Raw genomic sequence first — 27588 nt, 5'->3', positions numbered from 1 at the left:
ACTAATAGTAGTAGTTAGTATTCCGGTCAGGAGCGAGTGTTGCTGTAGGGCAGGCTGGTAGTTTACACTGCATGGGTGTTTTGTTGGTCACTAATTTTCTCGGAAGGAAATGATCCCATGGCTTATGCTATCCGCGTTTGTGCATATTTGCCCTATAATTGGCATTTATTAAGGGGACTCTTGGTTTGATGGATGACTGTCAGGGTACAGCCTGCTAGCTTTGATGCGGATTGCTTTTGCATGAGGTTTTTTACATTAACTCATTAGAAACTCAGCTCTGCTTCAAAATACTCTTTATATATCTTCTGAAATCGTGAGACTTTTCAGAACAAGTTTCAAGTGACTTCAGTGTAGTTTTATTTGCATAACAGTCTTTTAATTTGGAGAGATAAAACAGTATACAACAGAAAAATCCTAAATCGTGAGCCTGTGAATTTTAAAACTTAAGAGATTCATTTTACCAGCTTAATTAGTTATCTTTTGAAATGTTAAGCCTTTTGCTAAGTATCTTTAGTTTAAAGCATTAACTTCTGTGTTGCTAAACTTCCTTTAGGAAAAAAAAGGCAAGCAAAATCCAACCCCATAAAAGCAGCAGGTATGGTAATATTTTCACAGCAGGTTGATATTCAATGAACGTTCAGCGAATGCAGCATTGGTGTCTGAGACACATTAGTGGTTTCTTAAAGGCTGAATTGATTTAGTCTTTTCCTGTAACRTATCTGAGACATAGGACTGTTAATTAGATTAATTAGCTATAACATGATTTATAAGGCAGTTACAATAAAACTGTGGTTACCAGTGCATTTAAACCTGTTGCTGTATTTGGATTTGACATTTAGAAAAGCATATGAAAGAAATGGAAGTTATGGATATTGACAGTGTCATGTTGAGGTTAATGCAAAGTATGACAGCTGAAATGCATGCTTCAGCCTGGAGGTGCTTCTGCTAAAATGTTCTGCCTAGCAGTAACGGCATAAAGGATGAGCAGAGCTTGCTACGCTGAGTACGATTTCCCGTGATGTGCAGCAATAATTGCAATGTGCAGCAGCATTCTGTGATTCTATGATTCCTTCCTCTGGTTTTACATGAATTAGTTAAAGCAAGAGGCAAAGTTGATAGAGGACTAACTTTTTTCCCTAGTTTTCCACTGTTTACTGCCTTGATTCTGCTCTGAGCAGAGCACTGCACGTCTCATTTGCCAACCTTTAATAAAAACAAACCAACAWAAAAGCAAAAATTAATCTGAAAAATTCTGATTTTTCCTATTTTATTTTTGATGYTTGGGTAGCCTTGAAATTCAAGATCGTGTGGGTCTGAAGATTCGCTTAGACAGCTGGACAGAGTAGCACGCACGGGTCTGTCTTCGCCGCATGCGGAATTCGGGAAGGGTTTGAAATGTTTCGTCGTGCTTGGTTCCGGAGGGAAGCGGCCGTCGCACCCCGGGCTGCGGCGCCTGCGCGCGCGCCGCCCTCCTGCAGCGACCTTTCCTGCTGGTTACAGCTCCTCTCGGCCTCTTCTTTCCGTCGCAGAGAACTAATTCCTGTTCTAGTAGTAAGACAGCTGTATGAATGTATAGCAAGCGCAGTAACCRAATACAGTCCTAGTCATAAAAATTTGTGAATTAAAAGACGTACTAACCTCACTGGACTGGAAAAAATACTCACCTACAGTGGCTGAACTGTTCAGCTACCTTTTATTTATTTCTCGTGGCTTGCTRTAGTACCCACAAGATAGCAATGCCAGAAGAAACTGAAACAAACTGATCAAATATTTTGCTTTGTTTAATTTTGAAAATTAGCTGTCTTTCGTCCTTGCCCAGAAGTGGTACAGAATAGGAAGGAATAGACTTGGCAGRAGAATATTTACCCATGTTTTAAGCTTTTGGGTTCTCTCTTGAGAGAAGTTTGAAATACAAACCTGCGTTTGAAGTAATGATGTTGTTGTGGTTGTGATGCCAGAGAAGCAAGGTTTATAGAGGTTATTTGTGTTTCAGTTCATATCATCAAACTCAAGCAAGGGAAAGCAAATTATGGGTTGCTTATTCCATGCTTGTTTTTGGTAAAAATCTGATTTTTWAAAAAAACAATAAATAAGTGCAGTAGCATGGAATCCATGCAATTTGGGCACTTTTATTTTCCCCACAAGAGAACTATCAAACGGTTCGTTATTGAATTTGACCAGCCACGAGCAGCTGGTGACAGCAGTGGTTAGGTGTCCTTGCACATAACGAACAAATGATGRAGAAGGAACAGTTTGTTCACATTCCTTTACATTGCTTATTTGACTAAGGAGACTTGTCTAATAATAAATGCAGAGGACTGGAAATTGGGCTTTCTGGGTTCTGTCGCTAGTTCGACTGCTGTTTGACTTTGTGGCTGTTTTAGCATTTGCCCAGCCAGTTGGAATCGGACATTAGACAGTGGTGAGAGAAAAAGAAAAATAAGGTTGTTTTAGGAGGGGCATACAGTATGAAAACTGGTTTTTTTTTACCCTAAAACATTTTTCAAGGCCATCTGAAAGACCGTAAGGCTTTTGACAAGAGTGTCACGTAAGCTGTCTGGTAGACAAGTTTCTTTTGGTTCACCTTTCTGTTCCTTCATGAACTGACAGTAGCTTTTCAACACTGAGATAATCTGTGCTCTACCTTTTACTCTCTCCATATGTTCTTCTCTTTCTGCTTCTGGCTCTCCATGTGCATCTCCTGGATGCTCAGTGTCTTTCTCAGCTCCCTTCTTTCCATTTCTCCTTTTCCCTTCAGGGGAAAAATGAGGACAGTTGATTCCTGTGGAGAAGTGAGAGTAYGGAGGAAAATGGAGTTGGACTTCTGCACTGCTCAGCGGTCACAAGGGATGCAGAACTCTTCAGAGGCAGCTGTAGCTGCAGCACCAGGAGCAATGCAAAGCACCAGGAGAGCTCTGCATATGTTGAAGCTTTGGCACAGCACTTTTGAGCTGTTCCCAACAGCCTTGCGGGAGCTTAGAACTTGCTAATTTATGTTGCTGAAATCCCAAGCTATTTCCATTCCTTCAGGCTTTTGTAATATATTCCTGTCTGCATATACGTACGTTTGGGATTTAACTGAGGAACAAAGAGGCTGATTAATAATATTATAGAGGGGTGAGCTTTAACGGTCACTACTATCTTGGCTGGTATGCCACATGTTGAATCAGAGCTAAAACTGGAGAACTGGGACCATTTCAGGTCACACGTGTGGTGTATAAAGGGGRAAATGCCGGAATTGCACATTTTAGTTAACGACCTATTTTCTCTGCTTTATGAAGTTCACCCTTGGTCTTTTGGGTCCCCACAGAAGTTATCAAAGGATGTGATTTCACTTACGTGAGGACCAGAGGTGCTCCCCTTAGCCACACCAGAGATTAAACTGAATTGGGATGGTCAGTATGTGCAGCTGTGTCCCCTTGCACGGTGAGAAGACAACTTCTGTCACCTATTCCTTTGGGGGTGGTGAGACACTGGCAAGCTTAGCAGCACTGTGGGCGCTTAGGAGAGTCTTCCTCCCCCACTGCCCAGAGCAGGCATCCTATACACAGCTGAAGTCAGGGAGTCTCTTCTTCAAATACCTGATACCAATTATTTGCTCTGTAACTCACTGACAACGAAGGGCCCGTAGCCACAAAGTAAGCTAGTGCTATGCTTTGATAGCAGAATTCCCTATCTTTGAATTAGGCACTTTTATTTACAAGCAACAGAACAGGGGAGTCAAAATGCAGAGGATGAGATTTGTATCTCTTACTCCTGAGGATCTAGGCACCACCTAATGTGGTAAAACAGCCTATGTCCAGAGAGGACAAATAAAGAAGAGCATGGATTTTTAGCCTGGTAACTGCAGTATACTAGTATGTTGGCAGGGTTACATGGGTTCCACTTCCAATTTTAATTGGAGTTTCCATAATAACATGTATCATAAAAATGCTGAAATTACAGGGATCTGGAATTGAACTCCAAACCCTTCTTTCAGAGAAGTGCCTCAACCATTAGGGTCAGTCTGGAGGATCTACTCTCTTTGCACTAATAGTCTTTGCCTGCAAGGTTGCAGTTGAAGAGCTTGAGGGGTGGGGGTTGACTGAAGCCCATGATCGATGGGCAGTAGGGGATCTTAGAGCATCACATTTAGAGGACGTAGCAGAGAAACAGAGTTCACGTGCCTAGGTAAACTCTTACATGCCAAAATGTAGTCTAACATGTGTTGTCAGATGTCTCTAAATTCAGGCAGAAAGTGTGAAGAATTCTGAGACTCTAAATTTTGAATTCCAAGCCTTGCTTGACTGCGGCCAGAGACTCTTGAAGTGAAAAGTGGTTGAGTACCCCAAAGGGAACAGGCTTCCTATATGCCTCTCGGGGAACTAAATGTAAATTGATGTATAGTCTAGCTCTAAAATCACTGTGGACTCCTTGTTTTACTTTAGCATACGTGTGTGCCAGTGCTTTTTGTAATAATTGACCCTTGAGTACAAATGTAACTATATAGTGAATGGTTCAGCAGAACTGTACTTTAAAGCCTAGGTTGTATGTCAGGGATTTTCCCTTTGAAATTTCCTACTAATTGTAATCGATGAACCAAAAATATTAAACCTACTTGTAGGTACTTATATTTGTGAAAATTCACCGTAGAATTCTGCATAGATGTTACTAAATTTACTCCTAGCTGGCATTAGTTGAGCAACGACTTCTAAAACAAAAATTTAGAACAATTTTTTTATAGATGGGTTAAAGGTTCTAAGTATTTCACGAGTTAGTTTGAGRTGAACAGAGCCCAGTCTGTAAGTCATGCTTTGAAAAATGTTTGAAAAGGAGAATTTGGGGTTCAGATTTGCATTTTATTCAAAATCATCCAATATACATGAATGACCAGCGTGAGCTGGTCGGGTGTAGAATACTAATGCAACCTCTTCTCCACTGTGAATGAGTGTGTTGCAAAGCCCGTATTTCAGTGCCTAGCCSAGACACAGGTATGAGAAGTAATGGCTTTCAGAGGAAAGTTCCAAGTAAAATGTAGCATTTTTTATTACAGATTTAAAAAGAAAAAGAAAGATCCAGTGATACGCAGCTCTTTACAGACCACGTAAGTGCACAGCCCCGATATCCCGTGGCTATTTCAAGGACTCTGCAGGGCTGTTTGTCCCCGCTGTCCGTGCTCGTCGGGCACGCCGGAGCCGTGGCCAAGCGAGCCGGCCGCGAGCGTGTCCGCGCTCTGGTGATGTTGCTGCGTATTCATCAAATAATACATGATTGTGTACTTGGTCGATGATCTGACCTCTYGCTAAATCAGAGTTTTAATTTTATATAGCAGAGGGGAATCTGTAAAGTTACATGCACTAGTGCATCTTCACACAATTCACAGTAACCTCTTAGGGATTCCAGTTAGTGCTGCAATTGCTGCATCTTAATATCCTAGGATGACAGGTAGAATCCTTTATTATCGATGGAAAAAATGTCCAAGGGGAGTCCATTTGGTTGTAGAAAGTTGCAGCGATTTCCCCACACCAAGTCAGTGAAAAGAACTTGATTTTTAGAAAAGGATGTTTTCTCCTGTGGAAATTACTGTGGGTTATACCCAATTGGGAAAGGGTAGTGTGAATAAACAATATGATATATGGTTTTTAAAAAAAGAGTTAATGTTCCATATGTACATAGGGAAATGATAAAGATTTAGGAATTCTAGTCTTCTGAGGAAAATAAATTTCTAGCAGGTTTGTAATGTGCTTATTTAAAATGTAGGTTATGCTAACTAGTGATTTACCACTTGTAGAAGGCTTCAGAGATTTTTCATATGGCTGTATTCATAAATGTAAAGGGAAAATCGTGTGTGTAAAAAAAAAAGTGAATACTTTCAAGTAAGGGAGCAAACAAAAGAAAAACGTTACCCATTTGAAAGCTGCAGAACTTTACAATGCTGTGAGTAAGTAAAAGCAGATGTTGTAAAGTTTAGAAAAATCAAGACATTATTTTCCTGTTTCCACTGAATATTTCTAAACACATTATAAATAAGCTTTGAAGTAATACAAAATACTGTGTTTGTTTTGCTGATAACATCTTTTTGCAAAAAACTTTATCAATGCTTGTTTAAGTTACAGGCTAAACGATATCTGTGTGGTTAAACAACTGGCTGTATCTCTTGCAAATACAATGCTAAAATAGTTGCAGTCTGTGAGCCCTTCAAAAGCTTATCTGATTAGATCTTTGGGGTTTAATTTTAAACAGATTAAATATTTTGTATTTACAGAATGTAAAAATTAAACTCAAATCTCTTGCAAGTTCCTCAAAATAATGATTTTCTTTTACTCCAAAAACTATTTTTAAACCAATAAATTTTCTTAAAACATTTACTTTAAAATCAGTAAAATAGTCACTTTGGGAGTCCGGCTCACTGTTTCTAGGCATATACTTTACTTTCAATAAATGTTTTGAGACTTTAAGAAGCAGATAAACTGATTGGTATTTRTGTGTGGTTCTAAACAGCGCCAATTAAAGATTGTATATATTAAGGTTTAATGTGGCTCTACTGAAAAGAGATCACTGAATAATAAATTTGCTGAATTGCAAGGTATGTGTCCATTAGATGAAGCAAAGTGTTTCCAAGGAGCAATCATATTTTTGCACATGAAAACAGCGTGGAGATTAAAGGGAAACTCTGATTGCCACTAATTGCATTCTGTACAGTCAGCCAGTTTTAGTTTTAAAAAATAGGGGTTCTGAATGACGATGTTGGYGTTCCTCGGTGAGTCCAGGGGTGACTGGCTGTTGAGAGTGGCAAAGGGATAARCAATCATGGCATTTGTCACACTATATAAATATTCCTTCACACCAAGAAAATGTTCTTTTTATAGCACTGGGTGAAAGTCTAGAGCTTGGGCTGGGAAGAAGAGATATTTTCTCAGACTTTGCCATTTCCAGTGCTAGTTCYTGGTGGGCAAGACAGGTACAGAAATGGCCCCAGCGCTGGGCACACGTTGTATCACCTGTGTGGGCACATAGACGTGACTGAACGGCTGATCGATGAGAAAGACCGACTTCACCTTCTCTGTTTAYCTGCTGGCCATAAAGTTGGAAGCTGTACCTTTAGAACTGTCTTACAAGATTTTGGACCTGAGATTTGAATGTGCTGGTGGAAATGGGACATGATTCCAGATTGGCTTGTGCAAACTTTTCCTGCCCATCGATTCAGCGGTATGCCTCAGCGGAGCAAGGCTSTGTGCTCAGCGGTGTGTTACAAGAGCGTATACGCAGGGCAGAGGGTATCTGCAGCAGACAAGCAAGTTCACCTCGGGTGATTTTAGGCAGCTATATTTGGGTTAATCCTTCTAAGTGCTCTCAATATTCCTTAGGTAGGAGTAAGTCTTGTTGAGTAAGTCTTGTGGAAGAAAGGGAAGCCCCAGTGAACAGGTAAATTGAGCCATAAGAATGTACACTGAGGGCTTACTGGAGCATTGGAAGAAAAATTTGGTGACCGTGACAGCAGGTTTAAAGCGATTGGCCTAGAAATGAGATCAAGGCCTGCACTGGTGCAACTCTATGAGGATCAAGTCTGCATTCAGCCCTAAACTATCTGAGATGCAAATCAGTTTGGGGTCTGTGCAGCTCTGGTGCTATTGAGCAGCTCACAAATGAGTGACTCGCGACCGTTTGCCTTTGCTGTAAATGTTGCTTCCAGTGCAATGCTGCATGTGCTGCCCAAGTGAGAATGCAATGCATGGAATATCAAAAAAAGGGGGGGGGGAGAAAAACCTCATATTTCCCTTTCTGTTCTCTGTGTTCATGTAATCATTCCATGAACGATTCATATAACTGCATAATATATTTGAAGTCAGTTTGCCTCCTTCAGGGCAATTACGATGTGCCTTCTTACTGCATTTTACTTCCTTTTACTCRTTAATTTATGAACTTCTTTGAAGATGAATATTCTCCAACCTGCAAGCAGCAGGACCTTTAAATCAATGCATCAYCTGCATTGCACTGCTGATCTAGTAATAGGTCCAAAATTTCCATTTCCATTCTCTCCCTTGCTTCTGCAGTAAAGCAGCCTTTAGACATTTTGGGTAGGTCAAGCCATGCTAGATAAACGTCTTTTACTAGAACTGTTAGCTCCTTTAGTCCTTCTTTCCCTTATGGACAATTCTAGTACCAGGAGCCCTGTTTTGGGGATCTCGTTATATTTGTTTGTTTTTAGCTGTGGTGGGTAGGTGTTGACATAATTAAAATAGTATAAATGGACAAGTTGACTGAGGATTTGAGAGAGAAGCACATGTGGCTTRTATGGCGTATGCCAACTTTGATACATCAAAAGATAATTTAATTTGGCCTAGGTGGTGGGATTTGCTGACAAATGAAGTTTTGGTTTCAGAGACATAATGATTAAAAAAAAWTAGTTAGGGAGGAGGGAAGATGCTTAAAATACTTATGAAAACCATGTACTAGTAGGAAAATATTCATCACTGTGGGTTTTTTTCTTTCTAGACTGGAAATATGGTAGGAGTAATTTTATAGTAATTTTTAATGAATAAATTTTATTAGTGTTGTGTTTCCTTACATGAATTAGTTTATTGCATGATTTACTCATTTTCGGAAAAGAAGCTCAGAACTTTCTTAAATGAATAAAACATGTAGACCATATGCATCTACTAATAGTCCTTTTCTCACCTTTAATCCTCACAGAGGAAAGTGTGGGTGTGGGTCTGCAGTCATCTGTGATGCTACAGGATGCTTCAAATTATATAGCTATTACACAGTGGCTCATTTTAACAGCAGAATTAATAAAATGTATGTGTGTTTTGTTTTAAGAGCATTGTGGCTATATTCAGGAGGTGGGCTTACTAAATTGCAGTGGTAGCAGCAGCCAGACTAAGTTGTTGCACTTGATCCATGCTCATCTTCGGAAATATGTAATTTGTTTTCAGCATAACTTTGCTTTAGAGAGCACCATGTCCTACATTAGGGCTAAGGTTTAAAACAACGCAGTGGATTAGCTTTTTCTGCAACAACATCAAGTTGCTCTTGACCAGCTTCCCTGAAGGCACTTGCCCATCCTGGCCATACCCTGCCACTTACCGTACTGGTCTCAGCTCGTGCCGTAAGGAAGGACATCTCCTGAAAAGCTGCCCACAGAGACGACGACTGTGCCACGACTTCTGAAATGCCGAGGACTCTGCTGGGAGTATGAACCATGTCTAGACACTGTGATGTGTTTTTCATTACCAAAAATCTGGGCCTCCCTAAATGATAGGGTGAATTCATTAGGAATGTACAGTAACTATCCCTGCTCTCTTTCTTTCTCTTTGACTGGAAAGCTTGTACAGCTGAATTACAGCCCCTAGCTTAAAACACCACTGCTTAATACCTTACTTTCCGTAATGTTTTCGTGTAATGTTTTCCTTCCTTACTCAGGATGTATTTTGTTTTTCAGGTTTGAGTATTATATCACTGGGTTCTGCCTTGCCATAAGTTTACAAGCTTTGATTTTGCTATGTAAGGGATTTTTGTTTGCTGTAATGACAATGTAGAGTTTTCAGACTTTTAGAGAGTGTTTATATCATTATTTTTGGCAAATTAGGGAGTGAAAAGTTTTCATACAAGCGTTAATGGGCAGCAGGACAGGTAAAGAGCTGACTGTGTGAGGAAGAAAGGATTATAGAAATAAAAACAAGGTAACTTTTTTTTTTAAATCTGAGAGTTTTTTTTTTCTCAAAAGAGACATAATTAAATTCTGATACAACCCAGTGATCAATGAAGAAGGAAATGGACTGAAACATGATAATTCAAAGGGACTGTTAAGGGATGTTTGTTTTTTGCTTATCAAGGAGTGCTGCAGAAAGCAAAGCTGCAGTTGCTAGGTGTAGGAACATATGAAAACAAATCCCACTTTTTGTCGGCTTTGGAATTGTGTTTTCCATCATGCAAGCATTTTGTAAATCATATAAAGTGAGACCACATCCAGTACCTCTCTTAACTGTGTATTTCTAAGGGGACGACGCAGTTCTGAAGTCGTATTTGGAGCACTGTGGGAATAGTTTGCAGACCAAGCGTACAGTGTGGACRCTGTTACTGCTTTACCTCACTGAGGTGGGCTTAATTCTGCCTTCCTCTTCCAAGTTATAAGAAGTCTTGTCCTGGAGAGCTAGTAATGAATCAGTGATTAATGCCTGGACCTGCATCCGATTAATGCATACTGGCGGTGCATCCCCACCTTCCTGTTTCCATTCCTTCCTCTCCTAGAAGGAGATTGTGTACCATTCCTTTTGCATGCTTATTTCTTGCTTGTCACCTGYGAGAAGAATCTTGTGAATTATAAAGTAACTCCATAATCTTCTAAGCTATAAATGAAAAATTAGAGAAGCAAAGACTGCATAGTGACTTCTGGGAATATCTTAGGAATTAAAAAAAAAATCAAACTCACAATAGAAGGATCCCTAGATCCTTCATGAGCGTAAGCAGATGAGGAAAGGCAGCAAGTGCTGAGCTACTGCACAACATCACGGGTAGCTGACTCCAAAGCTGGAAGGCCCTTACTTGAGAGCATCTTTCTGATAATTCCTGCCATTTGTGCCAGTTGGACTTCAGCCTGAGTTCTCTGCTGGCCTTGGCTAGAGAAAGAGATACCTTTGGGCCACCACTTCAGAGGTCCAGTATGTGCAGGTGTATTCATGGAAGGGAAACCCTCAGTCCTAGCTACAGTRGCAAATTGATGCTATAGCTTTTTATCACAAATTAAACCAACATCACATTGTTTTGCTTGTATAGATGGATGGAAGGGTATTAGGCCTCTAACATTAAATTGGACTTAGATTAGAATCTTTGACGAAGAGACAGACTTAAGTATTTCTTAGGCTATTCTGATAAATTTAGTTTATTCTTTTCACGAGAAGAAAATTGTATATAAGGAGGCCTACGTTTCTGATTGTCAGGTGTGGGAGCAATTCGGTATTGCAATCATTATTATGTTGTTTTTAATATGAATTCTTATATTGTTCTTTTTATTATGAATTCTTATATATATTTTGCTAAGTATTTGTGATCTAGAAAAGAAGAGCGAAGCACTGTACCTGGGCTTTGACATGGAAGATAGGAGTAAGTCATAGATGTTCTCCTGGATTTTGTTTCACTTTCTTGTAACTGCAGTGAAGGTGCCCCAATGCGTGAATGAGCCCAGTGCTTTCCAGTAACTCAGTTAATGACCAAGAATCAGGTCCCCAAATATTTGTCAACTTTTCGGATGTCGAAGTCATTTAACATCTTGAGGATAAAGTCCAGTCCCTTGAAGCCGTTCTGGTAGTCCATGAGGCCAAAAGACATAGYAGAGAGCATGCTGACAGATTCCCAGCGGGCTGTTTGCTGAGCATTTGGCGCTAAGGATGCGAGCCGTGGCTTTCTGCGCGGATATACTGCTTTGCTCTTAGTGCTGGGGATGACAACGGAGAACGTAACTGAGGTGAGAGCAGATCATCCGGTAGAGCAGGACGGGTTGAGGTTGGAAGTGCTCGAAGCTTCACCTAAAGAGGTGAGTATGAGGATTTGGCACCTGGCAGGACTCTAGGAACTGAACTGTTTGACCTGACAAACTCGTGCTACAACTAATGCTTGGGTCTGAGAGCTGATGTTCTCTTAGATTACTTTGCCAGTGATCTTAGTTATTGAGGAGTTTTTTAGTAGAAACCCTGTCCTATATCCTTTCTCAGTGCACGCCAGATTTTTGTAAGCCAAGGAGTAATTCTATTTTTGGTATTTTCTTGTTTGGTTTACTGGTAGCACAGCCCTGGTTTGCTGTACAATTTGGCTGGAGGAATGATGTTCGTTCTTTGTTGCCAAAGCTTTTTATACATGCCACATGTGCAGTTGTGATACCAATGTGCCAAATTGCAGAGTCATCTGATAAATTGTATTTACATCCACCTTTGACCACCTCACCTGCTTTCTGCCACTAATCTATCTCCACTGGGATTTAGTCAACATTCCAAACCTTGGAGCAGCTTCAAACATCTGCTAGTTAAAAAAAAAAAATCACCAAAGAAAAATTTCCTGCTCTTCTCTTAGCCAATGAAATACTGTCTGCCTCCAAAAAATACAGTGGCCTGCACTGGAAATTGAAGAATAAACAGTGGTACGCTTATGGCAATCATCTTTAATACTTTGCAAACCTTCATATTATGGACATTTCTGACTTCAGTTAAATATGCTGCCTGGAGATGTGCTGAGATACTCAACTTTAAATATGGACTCTTTATATAAAAACCTTCTATTGGAAGGTGATAGATTTTAGTTTGTGCAGGTGCAAATGTAACTTGATTACCCACTGATGTCAGTAGGAGCAATGTTGGGCTGCTGAGTACTTAAAAAGAAGTTTTCAGTCTTTGTGCAAGTATTTTTGCTGAACTCTCTGGTCTGTTTAGTTGCATTACTTCGCGTTGCAATTGTTTCGGTGTTCATTATAGCTATTGTCCTCAAGGCTTCTTGACTAATCTGTCCTTGGAAGACTGTAACCTGCTTCTAGCAAGAAATTCTATTTGTAGTGTTTGTATTTAAGCACTGATGGCTCCAGATGCTTAATTCGACCTATATTTAAATTTGACCGTAGGTATTTTCCTCAAAAGTACTTTCTGAATCAAGATATTGGTTGGGAACTTACTGGCTTTTGAGCAACTTTCTCAACCTAAGTCACAGGCCATTTAGTCCCTGTTAATGGCAAATGGCTGATCTGAAGGGGAGCATGAAACAAGCGGTTGCACAAAGCAGAGTTAGGTATTTGCAGCTGCACTTAAAAAGTGACTTTGTGAGCTGTTCAGTTAATGCTACTGAGGAGATTGGATAGGGGACTCATAATATGAAAAAATGAGAGTACCAGTAAATACGTGCAATGCTTTGGGAAGGCAGCCCGACATCTGCGCATGGAGAGTGGGCCAGGGAATAGGCTGAGCTTTACAGCCTGCAGTATTCTTGGCTCCAGCATCTTATTCAACAGTAAAAATTAATGTGCAATATAACGTTTGATAGTTACCATTATTGTGAAAATATCACATGTGGAAGTATTCCATAACCCTCTGCAAGCATCGCTTTGCTTTAAAAAATGCACTCGTAGATCAGCTTAATATTTCTCGTTGTCTAATAAGGAATGTACTTTTAAATAATTCTTTTTCAAAAAATAATCACCGCACCTCCTCAAACAGACATTTTTGAGTCGCCCAAAGCATGAGAGAGAGAGAGATACATGTGTGTGTACGTATATGTCCTTGTGCTATGTCGAGCTGTTGACCATTCCCCTTGCTAGCCGAGTCCATTCTTTCCAAACTGATGGAGATACTGGGACATAAAGTGGCTTATTTTTGTTTACTTCTCTTTTATTACTCAACACGTGCTTACCAAGTGGTCACAACTAGAGGGGAAACACATTTTTCCACAATAAAATCTGTAGTTATTGTGACAAACGTGAGACTAATAAAATTAGAAACTGGTGTTTTCTATTTGATTAGTGAGAATATAATAAGAAGCAGTAGAAAGTCTCCCAAATTACTCACTGTTGCTGCTAAATATGTATAACAGTATATCTGAGATCACCAGCAAATACAAGGAGTGCTTTTGGGAGTAATGTTTAAGTTAGTTTGTGTATCTGAAAATATAAAGCCTGTTGTGGCAAGAACACTTGTAAGACACATACAGAACTCATCAGCAAGAAATATGTAAGTTTGTCTTTATTTTTATTTTTTTTTATTTTTATTTTTTTACTGGTCCCTGAAATTCCTATTTGCAACATACTCACACAAGCCTGTTTATTTAAATCTTGTTTTACTGTAACAAACTGCCCTTAAGATGGATCAGGTCTTACATGGGTAAACACCATGAGATTAATTTATCGTTTAATTTCTCTTCCCTTAAAAAGAAGGGGAGGGGAATGTGGAGGTAGGGAGTGGAGGAAGGAGAGAGAAAAACAGTAATGTGAACTGAAATCAAATGTTTGCAGATGAAATAAGTTAGTAATGTTTTTTTTTTAACTTGTTCATCTATTGGTGTAAAGTCAGTACTTTTTCCTCCTCTATGATTTAAATGCTTTTAAATCTATTTTTGTCAAGTATCAAGTTTTCCTAATCATAACATCAGGGAGTAACTGGCATATGTAAAGAATCACTTCCGTGAGTTAAAAAAAAAAAACAAAAACAAAAAAATATTTTTTTCCAGTATTTGTCATTTACTTTATGTTTCTTTGAAATTCTTCACTAATCTTTGCTCTGGTCCTTCATTAAGGAACCATCAGGGAAGACAGCAAGGAGAAGGTATTCTGACCTATTTAAAATTGGTAGCAATTTTTAATATAACATTTAATTTTGGAATGTTAGTATAAACATGCATAAAAATATATATATGTATATATAATGTAATGCACTACATTACAGGGAGATGTACTTAACAATGTCAGAATTGGATTTGTAAGTATTTTGGTTCTCATATTTAGTGTACATTGTGAAAAGAAAGAAACTTTTCTGAAGCAACTGTGATTATGTCAAGAGATGAGTTGCTTAGATTTTTTTTTTTCCCTTTTCAGTTTAACGTAATATTTCTGCTGTTCCTGGAAATCAGGGGGAATATATAGCTGTTTACTTAATTGTGCTCTTCCCCTGCCATGTGGCAGCAGAAGCAAGGAAACTTCACATTCTGCACTCTGCTAGTCAGCTTTAAAAACACACCAACAAGTAGAGGGTATCAAATTCACACGTCTGTTTTTCCATGGCAAATAAGGGTTGCCCGGAGTGTARTATTAAAGGAAAAACAAGCTGGACAGAATTGTTTTGAAAAGAAGCTACTTTTAGCATCGGCTTCTTTGCAAATAACCTTTTTAATTGCCTCTTCCTTCGCCGTTGCGTGTTAAAGAAACGCAAGGCGTGTGACGAAGAGCCTGCGCAGTCTCCGGAGCTGTCTCCGCTGCAAGTTATGGAAGCGTCTCCAGGAGGTTTGCGAGTTCGTCCGTCCGCACGCGCTCTGGCGGAGAAGAGCGYTACCCGGCGTGGGTTTCGCTTTCTCGTTCGCCTTTTAGCACCGTCTCGGATCCGTTCGGATCGTTTCCTGGTCAGCAGCCTTCCGAACCGGCTTTGCCCTTGACTCCCTGTGATGTGTAATAAAATAACGGGGGTTGAGTGCGTGCACTCGGGAGTCMGGGGCTGAAGCTGCTTGGATTTAAAAATACTCAAGCTGTTCAGCTACAGCTTCCTGTTAAACAGCGCTAACTAATTCGGATCTTGGGGATCTCTGTACTCCATATTAGAGTTAATTGTAGATTCCTGCTTTATGTGTATTTTTGCTTATTTTCTAATTCTTTTGTAATTATTTTTTCACTGGAAGCTACATGCCGCTTCTCTTCCTCCCTCTCACCCCCTCAAAAAAAACAAGAAAAAAAAAGAAAAAAAAGAAAAAAAAGAGAATGAAAGTGTAACAGGGCTAATGACCTGTAGAAAAAAGGAAATAGAGAATGAAACAGGAAAAAAAATAGTGATCCCTAGAATTATTTATTCATTTTGACTGCAACTGACCACCACCACTGAAATTAATGCGAGTCCATTTGAGTTACATTTACAGAAATTGGRTTCAGTTGCCTCTTCTTAAGTTGTACTTATTTTCAAATACCTTCAGTATTTTCATATGCCTTCAGTATCTCTTAGAATGGAAAGCTGTGAAAGGAAAGATTGCATGGACAGATGTGGATTGAATTGTTGGGATGCTGTCCGTTCTATAATAATTTCACAAATGTTGAAACTTTCTTTTTACAGTGTATTTTTTTCTCTATTTACCAAATTATTGATCTTTTTTTCTGAACTAACATGCGAAGGAATTCAGCTTTGTTTTTCTGTAGTGTGCTTTGATCTCAGCTTTAAATGTCACAGTACTAGGGTTAAAAATACTGCACAAGAGCCTTTACACAAATTCCATGTTCTGTTGCGTATAAATGGAAACAAAATATGCTGATTGTATATTTTGGAAAAGCTCATTTTTTCTAATATAAATTTAGAGTCATAACTAAAGAATCCTCCTTTAATAGTTCTAATAATAAATATTTTTTAAAAATTGAATTCCACAATAAGATGACTTTTGCCTGGAATTTCAGTTGATGCTCAGGTAAGAAAAAGCACATAGAATGATACTTCAAGCTGTTTTGGAGACAGAGGTATTTCTTTAATATTGCATATTGTGGCTTTGGCAGAAGAGAAGAGAGAAATTTTGACAACAAAATGTGTGGCATTTCCTGTTGGTTGAAATTTTGTTTTGCTTACTAAGTTAATATTTAATGTTATCATTGGCAAGGCAAACTTCTGTAGGAAAATATCAGTGCGAATTTTACTAGTGAGACGGGAGTACAGGCTATAAAAATTCTCAGTTTCCCTTTTAAAAACTTAATCCATTTGTCCAACAGGAATGAATACAGAAGGACTAGAGGTTTTGAACTTCCCTCACATCTGGGTATAGCAGTGTATTTTGACTCCAAGCACAATAAAACAACCATACTTGCTGGTGGTATATGACATAATGACCCAAATATGTTTTTAAAAAATCATTTATTGCTGTACATAAACAGCTAAGTTAGCACAAGGGATGATAAAATAACATTGGTAATTCTTCCTTTAGCTGGGAACCATTGGTGGCCCATTAGGATTCCAGATGTAGCCATGTGTGCTTTTCCATTTGTTTTCCAATGTCTAGTGCTTGGACCCTTGGTACCTTGGCTGTGGTTGTCAAGCATGTTGGCTTTTCAGCTTGAGGTCTTCCTGGAGAAACACACTGACCTAGCTAATAGCTATAAAGCAGCTTATTGTCTTGGGCCTAGTTTGTTGGGACTAGCCAGARTGAGGGCAGCTTCTTGTCAAAGGTCAAACACCAGCTTGACCAAGTTTTCTATAGTAAACACTTGCGACTGGACCTCAAAATCTAGATGTAAAAATATAAGCGAGGAGATGTTCCAAAACATTATTTAAAAGGCTGCAATCCGTGCAGTTCACATCTGCAAAGAGTACGCTGCGTTACATTCAGGTATKCGAGCATTATATGTAAGTAATAGATTTTCTAAATTTTCTGTATAGGCAATAACTTAAAGTACTAAAATGGAATAASGGAGGAGGGAAGATTACTAAAGAAAGTAATAATGCTCTCCCTATGAAAGCTAAAGTAGAATTTTTGTTTTGTKTTGTATAAGAGTCATGCTTTTAGCTGTTGATATTGAGCTCGTGTAAGCTTAAGACAACACATTTAACACATCAGGCTTACCTTGAGTAAAGGCATACCAAGAGAAGAACCACTATTAACTTAAGTGTATTGATACTTGTTTGTATAGGGCCAGGCTGAAACCTGTTGTCTTGACCAGTTCAGCCGAGTTTCCTGGGCTATTTATGCAAGTTCTCTTCTAGAAGTAATAGTTTGTCATTCTGGTCCTTTCTGATTTCAGGGGAAATACTTGAATAAGCACTGTTCACTKTGGTTACTGCCTACCCTGCAGTGATACGAACATTTCTGTTGAGTTAGAAATTCAGTGGCCATGTAAAAAATATATTTGGAAAAATGTGGGTTTTTTTGGAGGGGTTGTTTTGGAGCATTTTTTGGGGAGGTAGGGGAAGGGAAGAGGAAGGGGGAATCCTTTACTATGTATGTGTGTGTTTGAATAAAATTTAGCRCTGAAACAAAGCAGTCTGAATAACCCTGATCTCCTTGCGAGTACGTGTGTGTATATATATATATGTATGCACATCCTCATTTTTATATCTGTATTTATTTTATATAATAACATACCAGTATAATATAAATTGATCTGAATTTTCTGTCTTTGAGGTCCAAACATATCCTGGTACCCTATTAATCGAGGTCCTTTGCATCATCTTTACTAAATATGCTTATTGGTATTAAGAACTTTCAGATTTTCCTAGCTTTAAATCTGTAGCTTTAAATGCCCATGGGACATTTATGAAATGTGAACAGATTCAAATATAAGCTAATCTCAAACTTTCTATTACAATTTGTTTTAGCAGCCTTGGCAGAATAATGAATTTTGGTGTCTAGGCCCACTGTGCTGAGTAAAATACAGGGCACACAAACAGGAACCTCCATTTGTCATTCGAGATGCAAAGCACAAAATCACTTCCAGGCACCAGCTGCACCCATGTGTCTGCAGAAGCGCCGGTAGCAACCACGTTTAGCTTCTGCTTGAGGTGATCCAGATTTGTATTATTTTTGAAGCCAGACAGTGGAACTTTTTTCCCCTCTGGTGGGAAGGTGATTGCATGAGAGGTCCAGCTGAAGTCACAAGGACCACTTTTGTTCCTGCTGGCTTCTGGCGGATGAATGTGAGAGGGTTCAAACCCAAAGTACCGGAGCGTATCCTCTAACCACAAGGCTGTGGGCTAGACGGGATGAGAGCACTCGCTGTCCCCCGGTAAGGCTGGGTTACTGGGCAGCGATGGACGYGAGATTCCTGAGGTCGCAGCGGCTAAGTACGTGGCCATGGGCGAGTGCTTAGGGCCATCGTGTGGCATGCCTTCCCGCCACCCCCTTGCTGCTGAAGTGCTTCTCCAAATAAAAAATGCTCTTGCTGATCTTCTTTACCAAAATTCCCGAGYGAGCACTTCAGAAACAAAATGAAACTCCGAGGGTATGGCTGGAGGGGACGTCAGTACTGGGAATGAAGTGGGCAGGCAGAGGATGATGAAGTGAAGGGTGCAAGCAGATGAGACTGTGGTCTCAGCTCACGTGGCACAGCAATCGAGTAAAGGGTTTTGTGAGCAGAAGTTCCTGCTTTTATAAGTAGTCAGTGCGTCAGACTTCTGCCCTGAGCCTTACATTTTTTTCGTTTTATATCAGGTTGTTTACTTCTGTGCTCGTATACTGCGTTTATACTCCAAATACTCCCAATACTCCCTGAAAAGAGGGCTAGATTTTCAAATGGCAAAACTACTGCAACTCCATGCAGTCAACTCATGCCAGCAGAGGAGCTGAACAAAATATGGAGAAGTGCTCCAGAAACACTTACCTTCACAGTAYCTTGTAGTGGTAGCAGCTTTGTATATGTCTGGCTTTAATTTTTCAATGTACCTGTGGTCTCAGTTAGGTGTGTGCTGTACCATTAGATTTGTAAAGTGTTACATGCTTCCTTTTCCTGTGCTTGGAGCATACTAAGCATTCCTGGGGCATACTGAACATAACTGTAATCAATACAGAAGTTTTCTCAAAGAGTTTCTTCAACTATATGGAAGGTTGTTAGTTGTGGTGCAATCCAACCTGCTTTGCTAGCTCTTTCCACAGCTGAACCATTTTGATAGTTCCTTTCTTTGGTCATTTTTGCTCCAGGATTATTTTGCTACACAATTTCAGAACAGAAAAACATCTTTGGCATATGAAAGATTGAAAAGTGGCTGAATCCCAGCCCTTTGGTTTTGCAAATATGAGTCACACACCTACCAGTAAAATGTTACTTGAGAGCCTGTTGAGACAACTAGGTCAGGAAAGATCTTTGTGGGTAATTCCATGTCCTTGTCAAGGTAGCCCCCAAAATCTGCCTGGTTTGGGGCTTCTGCTCTGTCTGTGCCTCATGCACAGTAGAATCCAGTGACCAGTTTGCAGATGTAAATGTGTCACCTTTTGAACTGCTTCTCTTAAGAGACAAAGGCATTAAATCATTTAAGAATCCAAGGTGAAGGAAAGCATTTGTTTTCTTTTTTTGCCATTTGCACTCACTGGCCATCAGGATAAACATGACAAGCCAGCAGTATTTTGAGGATTCATATCACCCTCGACCTTTCCTGGGCTTAGCTGGAGCCAGCTGCTGTACAGCTGGGCAATGACTTGCAGTGTGTGTTAGGACACTTGCCTAATGACATTGCTGATAGCCACATACTGAGATACTGACAGCAGTGTAACATATTTTTGGTAATGTAGCCCACGATTTCTGTCCTCTTTTTGAGTAGTTTTCTGTAGATGTTGAATCAGAGAAATTCAGAACAGGTTTTTCTAAATTTTTTYGGTGAAGAGTTTTGAAGAAGACACCTGCACTCAGGTTCCTACTGCAAAAGCAAGCCCTGGAATCCTTGTAGTGCTGAACGCTGCTCCAGATGGGTCGTGAAGGAGGCAGAACGGCGTAATAAAGTTGACTGTTAAAATGGCAGAGGAATCTAATATTTCTGTCCATTCATTGTCACAAGCGATCTTCTATTCTTGTTTTACGGCTCTCTAGCATAGGTGAGAGAAAAGTTGGATTGCAGGGCGTACAGAGTATCGACAGAGGTCGTGTTTCACTGGATCTTGCCATTAGTGCTTAAGAATTTGTCATTTGAAATATTAAAATCCTTATTGTAAGGCTCATTACCTTCTGTCTGCCTAAATTTGCCTGCACTTTCAAATGTTTCTGTCGTTCTTAACTTGCCACTAACTACAGTGCAGTGCTGCCAGCAGCGGTTGCATAGCTGTTAGACTTCACCGCAGGATGCCTGAATTTTGGTGTTGAATGAGCTCGTCCTTATATGTTTGTGTGTCAGTGTGTGAAAGCAAAATTTAAATAAACGAGGTAAATGTCATTGATCTTGAAATGAAAGGCACTGTGCGAACAGAGCAAAGATAAATAAATAGATGTTGTCTGCGTAGGAACAGACTTCGACTCCCGTGTACTATGGTAGTCATTAGGGATAAATGGTCCGTTTTATCATGTTTCAGAAGAGAAGGTTATTTCAGTATCACAGCAACCCTTACAGTTGTCTGATGAAACAATCTGGATAATTATTCAAAAATAYGGAGAATTTCACTGCAACACACAGAATTAAACAGTGGAAGTTTGCATTAAATGTCATGGAATAGTCATATTAGCCACCTTTTCTTAATTCCTGTGTGGTGATCAGATCTGAACAAGGCTAGATCACTTCGGAACAGAAACATGCTGCCTTGGTGCTCTCCGTATCAGAACTTAGCACTGTACTCTTAGGTGAGTCTCTGAAATTTTAAACCATAAAGTCATGTTTTATCACATATAGACTCTTTCTGACCCTGTGAATTTTGCTCTTTCTGCATAATAGCACTCTCCAGGGGTGCTAATACTTCCTTTGGTACCGGTGTTTTAAAACTGCCCAGAGTCGTGTTTGGACAAGGCCCTGGTCTGTAGGTCTGTGTCAAATATGTCCTGAGTTTTCTGAGTTTGCATATTGGATTGGTCCTATATGTGGCTTAGGTGCTACCCTACCTCAATTTTGTATCCTGAAGAGGCTTAAGCAGGAGTTGATTCAGCTGTGAAAGGGCCAATCTTGATGTGCACAGGGAGCTTAAGGCACATTCAGCCTAGAGTGATGCTGTCAGGGTCAGGCCGCTCCTGAACASAGCTATTTGGAAATTGGTGTGTCAGGTTGTCCCAAGGTGCTCTTCTCTTTTAGAGGCTCTAAATATATCCCCTACTAGGCTTTTGATATACTTTTTTTTTCCCCATGGAAGACAGCAATATGCTGTCAACTTTACTGAATCTTGAAAGGCACTATGTGACCAGAACAAAGATAAATATCAAGAAAAGGTTTCTGTTGCTTCTATTGAGAGTGAGCCTGCCTCAGTCTCTTTAATGGCCAGGAGCCCTATTTTCATCCTCCTCCCTGTATTTCCTTTTTCTTTAGAGGAAATACTTKTTATACACTTCTGTGGAAGTGCAAGAGTAAAATAGTCTATTAAAATACCTACTTGACTACCAGTTCTCACAGCATGTGGTGTCATTCATGGATCCAGTGTGTGTTTGTGCATAAGAGAACGTGTTAAGTAGTAGGTGACGTGACACCTACTGACTAGGTGCTGGAGCTGAAGAATGACTTTTTGGTGCCCAGACCCTTCTTCGGGCCTAGGCTACAGTTGCTAGTAAAGCCAAACTGCAGAGGTTGGAGGGGTTTGGACTGCATTCCGAGTGAGAAGCAGCTAGAAAAGTGCTCCTAAGGGATGCCTGGAAGTGTTTGTAGGGGAAATCCCTGAAGCCACATAAGCCAGTAGAGCCTGGTTTTCGGCCATCTGATTCCCATCCTTCTCTAATGGGCAGGGCTGGAGCTCACTGTACTCTGGCTGATCTCTTGCCGGTAGAGTTATCTCTGAGCTTGCCTGAAGTAGAGAATATCTTAAGATCAGCAGATAAGAAATTAGAATTATTATGCCCTTTTGTTTCTTTCCTCTCCATTCAAAACAGGGTTGGAACTTCACACTGTTCCATATGCTGCTGGGGTTCTTTGGCCGGGTGCACATCTCAATATTTTTCATAGCCAAAGTGCCTTTTTTGGCCTCTATCCTATGTGTATTTAAACAAAGTCAATATGGAAATTGCTCCTTGGCAAGAAGTAAGCAGAAGGGGTTTCAGATTGATGCCTGTTGCCTGTTTCGTGTTAGATATCCAGAAAGACTTGCATAGAGCCCTTTCTATTTTAAAAAGAGCAAGCTGAATTAGTTTGCTACTATTTTTGCTACAGTCTATCCAATCCTTCCACTGTACATTGACATAAAAAAAATTTATTAGCACTGTGTGTTTACAAAATGTTACTTCTGTGGCATACACACACTAATTACCACAATTATTAGACTGCAATATTTTCAGAATGTGTTTACACGAATTTTGTTTTGCCAAAGGTATTTACATTTATCTCAAGGGAGAGGAAAGGAAGCATATATGGAAAAAAAGAGGATAGTGTGCTGGGTAAAGTAAGAATACTCCTGAAATGCTTATTTGCAGTCAGTCTATGGTAATTCACCCTTGCAGTCAATTTTTTCCTCTGGTAGCTTACTGAGCTGATTTCAGGGTTACTTGGAGCTGACCTTAAATCACCCAAATCATTTTATTTGAGATTTCCAGTTGATCTTAGAAGAAAGCTTCAGAAAAATAAGCATTTTAATTTGTAATACGTTTACTAGGATTATATTATTGTTTATAAAAATGTTTTTCAGTGTTACTCTTATGCATGGAATTAACGGTTCAGTCCAGCACTGTACAGTAATTGGTACTGACTCAAATTGCAGCCAGCATGTGACGGAGAGCCAAAATTTTGTTGACTTTCCAGAACTGAAATCCTAGTACTGTACTTGCAGAACACACATGGTGTTTCTTTACTTTTTTAGACCTTAAAAATGATGCTCAAGCTAATTAAACTTTTTACTGTACTTGCACACTGTTTGTTGAAGAGGCGGACTAATGATACTGTCATAAATCATATTTTTTTTTAGGCAGTAAAGGCATTAAAGCAACTAGTCAAGCCACAGTATGCTTTGGAGTTACTGGGGAATTGAGCATTATTTGAGTGACTTTAGCTTAAATTGATCAAATGCCTCCCATGTCTTCAGTAGTTTTTCAACTTTGAATGTTTAGGTTAAATAGCTGTGTATCTTGTGCTGCTATTGATGTAAGAAGCCTTTAAAAGAGTTTCCTGTGCAAAAATGGTTTATTTTAAGATTCAGAGTAATTTTCCTGCAAGTTGGGATACAGCATAGTAGTCCAAGGAGCAGGTTATTAAAGGACAAGTTACTGTATCACTAGCAAGGTTTTAAAGCAGTTGTTCAATATATTTAGGTGAAAACAAAGTTACAGTGACTAGAGGTAAAATATCATTTGTTTAGCATAGATGCTCTAGTTTTATATATAAAATTTTTATATAAAAGTAAAATTTTATAAATAATTACATTTTGTGTAATTGTGTGTAAGAAGAATTAAAAAATAGCATTTCAAAGGTTTATAGGTAAGTTTTTAGAAGATTATGCTTCCGGCATATTTTTATACAGTGGAATTTTTGATGCTATAGTAAATTAAGAAGTTGGATGATTTTCATATGATATCCTATTTCAGCAATACAGAATAACCTTGAGCCACAGTAGGGCAATAATTACCAAACTTAAATCAGAGACAAACTCAGCCAAACAGCTGTTTTCAGTTTGTTAAGAGATCCATTTGATTTACTCTCTTGGTCAGCTTTCATTACTTTATAGGACGAAATTTCACTGGAGTTTTTAACCCTGAATTCCCAGTCCTGTTTGTTGCCTGCTGTAAAATTGCACGCTTGAACTGTCACAGGCACGCAACATGGGGGGGAGCTACTGTTGTATTTTGTTGATGAGAAGTTGCTTAGGGCACTAAAGGGTGCAGGTAGATCAGCCCTCGACTTACTTCTACACGCCCTTTCTCCCCTTTCCTTTGGCAGTAGAGGGGAAAATTCCTTCGGTAGGTTGGTGTCTGGCACGTTGAATGGTTCTTCCTCTGCTGATGCCGTGGATCACATCAGTGTGACTGTTTAGCAYGTGTGAATCTGAGTAACGCTTAAGATTTGAATTTGGCGATAGTCAAAGTTAGCTTCTCAGGCTAGATTTAATTTATGTGCTGCTTAGTTCAAACCGTAACAGCTCTTTTTTTGGTCCCAGGTTTTGTTGCAGGTATTTTAGGAGGTCAGCATATCTCTACTGTCTCAACCTGAAGCTTCATATGCTTGCCAGGTTTTGTTGCTGTGAAGTTTGAAACCTCGTGCTAGGTCCCATCTAGCCCCTAACTGAATTGGACTCAACCATCTCTGCGTCCAAGCACTGTCTCGTTGTGTTCTGCAGTGTTACTGTAGCATCAAAATATTCACTGTCATGTACTGGTTGTCCAAAATGGTCTTACTGGCGTTATGTGTCAGTGGAAGGAGAATCCTGAGACTTAAAATGGTTGGGTTTTTCCCCTTGATTTGCATGCATTTTCTTGTTACTGTTACTCTGACATTGCGAATTCTCTAGATCTTGTCTACCATACGAACTTTTTAACAAATTTGAGAAAAGACTGATTTCATGTTTGAAAGTGAAACAGCAGATGGCAAAATGAAGAAGTTTCTGATAAGTTTATTTAGAGCATCAGTTCTGTTACTGCAGTCTGTTTTATGGTAGTCTGACAAGCAGACATGGGAAAGGGAAACTGTTAAATGCCTCTCRCATCTTTGGAACTAGTTTAAAACTTGCTTTTATACCCTATTGATAATTTTTTACATCCTCACTAATAGGATTTCTGRTTTTTATGTTTTTCCATTTAGAAAAGACCGAGTACCGTGCCTCACGACTGGCGTTCCTCACCAAGCACACGTGGCATGTTGGTACTCTGGCCCCTTCTGCAGGGCTTTGGGAGAGAGCTGTGGCAGTTGTGACACCGAAAGTTAATACTATAGGGTTTTTTYCATAGTCTTTCTTATCTTCTGAACACTTTGCAATAGTTTTTTTTTAAATAGTATTTTTGCCTCTTCTTAGAAGGCAGTAGATGTTTATTCTCAGCTCGTTTGGGGCTCCAAGTTATCAAGGCAGCTGGGTCATAACGTTTGAGTCAGCGGAGTTTAGCCGCATAGGAAGTAGGAACCTGCTGGGATCATGCAACAGCTGATGCACTGCACCTCTCGTGGGGCTGAGTGAAGCTGAGCTCTAGCTTGATGGATAAAGCRCATCTTATCCCAACAAAGGGAGAAACAGTCTGGAGCAAAACTAAAGCAAAAACCCAGAAGGGGAGAGGCAGCCAAGTAGGCTGATTTCAGTGAAAGCAGGTTCAGGAGTGACTGTCTTGGAGCCAGAGTTTCACCGAGGTGGTGTTCACTTTTATCATGCCTACTGGTTATCTGGCTCTGTAGTTCTCTCTTGTTTTCCCCAAGCCATCGTGTATGTTGTACCACGCTTACTCTGTGGAGTTAAGGAAAAGCTGAAAGCAAAAGGATGAAAGAAAGGTCGGTACTCTAAAAATGTTATAACCAGGCATGCCAGGAGATCTTTTTCTTTTTGAAGAAGTCTTACAAAGCCAGAAGACTATCCTTCCTGAAGGCTTACTCTTCTAGGAAAGAAGCTTTTTAGCTTACTGATCCTTTTAGAAAGGTTAACGTGAAAAGTCTTTGGCCTCTGTGGGGAGTTAATACCACTGTATTTTGTTGATGCTCTTGCTCTTGAGCAGTCCTATAGAAGAAAAAATAGTGTAGTTAAAAAATCCTGGAGGCCAAGATCGCTGTTGTGACAAACCAGTGTTAATATCAAATGACTGAAATAACAGAGAGTGAAGTTCTGCAACATATTTATAAAGCTCCTAACAGCACAGCCCTTGGCCTTCTCGTCTTAATGTTGTAACAGGTTGTCACAAAGAAAAGGTCTTTCGAACACCAGTTGGAAGCAAATTTTTTGTGTTGATTTTTAAAGGAAAAACAAATAGGTAAGTCATTGTAATTGGGTCTCTTTTATCTTTATTAACAACAGCCTGGATGAAAGAGGCCTTTTCACTAGAATCGACGGAAATGGGATGTTGATCCATTAGCTCTGAAAACCCAATGTGTCCAAGCATAGGATACCTTTCCAGATGAAGAGCCTCGAGCTGCTTAGGAAGAGAGCAGCTGTCCCTTTCCGACCTTCTGCAACGTAGCCACAGTTCTGGTCTAAGCCCAAGTCCCTAACTTTCCAAATCCTTAACTCTTTAAGTTCAGCGGGTGGAAAGACGGTGCGATCTTCCCCTGGTGTTGTATTTCCTGAAGGCTAAAATCCTTCCCCCTGCCCTGCCCTGGGTAACTGCTGCRTGCCAAGAGGAAGCCTCAGCTCAGGGGTTTCTCCAGTTCTGTGAAATCCCTTCTCATCCTTTCTGCCTGCCGTTCATCACTCTGCAGTTGCCTCAGCCAGGACCTGAGGGGTCTTTCTTCTCCTTCTTAGTTTCCCATATGTGAACTTTCATGAGGGGGAACCASAAAAAACACAAAACCCCTGAAACAAACAAAATATCTTTTCTTGTTTTTACTTAGCCAAGATACATKGGGATTTTTCTAGGGTTTCTATCTCAGCATAAAGACAGGAAGGAAAAAAGAAATGGTCATTTTTGGAACCTTTTTCAAGGTGTGGGGTTTTTTTGTTATTGTTTTCTGTTTTTTGGAAAGGTCACAAAACATTTCATCTGATACCAGACTCATAGAAAATCTCCTTTTCAGGGAGATGTGCACTTGCTTTACTAAAGACAGAGGATAAAGAATTATTAAAGTTCCATGGGCAATTCTTTACAGTCAAAATAATTACACATTATTTATGTACAGTTTCATATCTGACAGGAAAACCGATGCATCTTAATCCACCTACTGTGGAATCTCCCTTTCTCAGTGCTGACAGGGGCAAATTTCATGAACTTACCTTCCTTAAGGTATGTAAAGGATCAGACAAATGCTCTCCGGAGTATTGAAAAAAAAGAAAAAAGAAAAGGTTCAAAGTGGCAGAGCTGAAGAGGGAGCTGCTTTGTGGGAGAAGACTCGGTGGTGACCGAGGGTTCTCTTGGCTCTTGGACCTCGAGCAGAAAAGGAGAAGACAAACATTAGTGTTGTCACAGCTGAGCCGGTTGATAGCAAGTTGTTTGGTTAGTGGAGATRTAATTTGTCTTTATGTTTCTTAGTGACAACTCCATGTCAGAGCTGCTTTAAGGTCCTCATGGGCTATATAATGTTGCATTCCCAAGTGATGTGTTGGATCAGTTAACCATGGTTAATTTTGTCACTGTAGCGATGACGCTTAAACACTGTGAAAATGACAGGCAAAGATAACTCCATTTCCAAGAAGACTGAACTTAGGATGCAGCTTGGGATGTAGGGAGAGGAA

The 27588-nt window shown here is 39.8% G+C and overlaps 1 protein-coding gene across 6 annotated transcripts in view; it reads left to right on the top strand.

Annotated features, from left to right (window-relative positions):
- SLC25A21 (solute carrier family 25 member 21) overlaps window positions 1–27588 on the top strand; it is a 242065-nt gene that overhangs the window by 27784 nt on the left and 186693 nt on the right. Inside the window, exon 2 of one of the 6 annotated variants that reach the window (XM_085301712.1) lies at window positions 3311–3426. The exons of the other annotated variants lie outside the window; for them this stretch is intronic. Coding sequence (XP_085157838.1) covers window positions 3393–3426 — 34 coding nt within the window. The 5' untranslated portion in view covers window positions 3311–3392. The remainder of the gene's footprint in view (window positions 1–3310; window positions 3427–27588) is intronic. 6 annotated transcript variants of the gene reach the window in all.

The sequence above is a fragment of the Rhea americana genome, unplaced genomic scaffold, assembly GCF_003343005.1.
Source record: "Rhea americana isolate MKP2758 unplaced genomic scaffold, rheAme1 scaffold_18, whole genome shotgun sequence".
NCBI classification, from domain to species: Eukaryota; Metazoa; Chordata; class Aves; order Rheiformes; family Rheidae; genus Rhea; species Rhea americana.
This window is presented reverse-complemented; position numbering and strand designations above follow the sequence as displayed.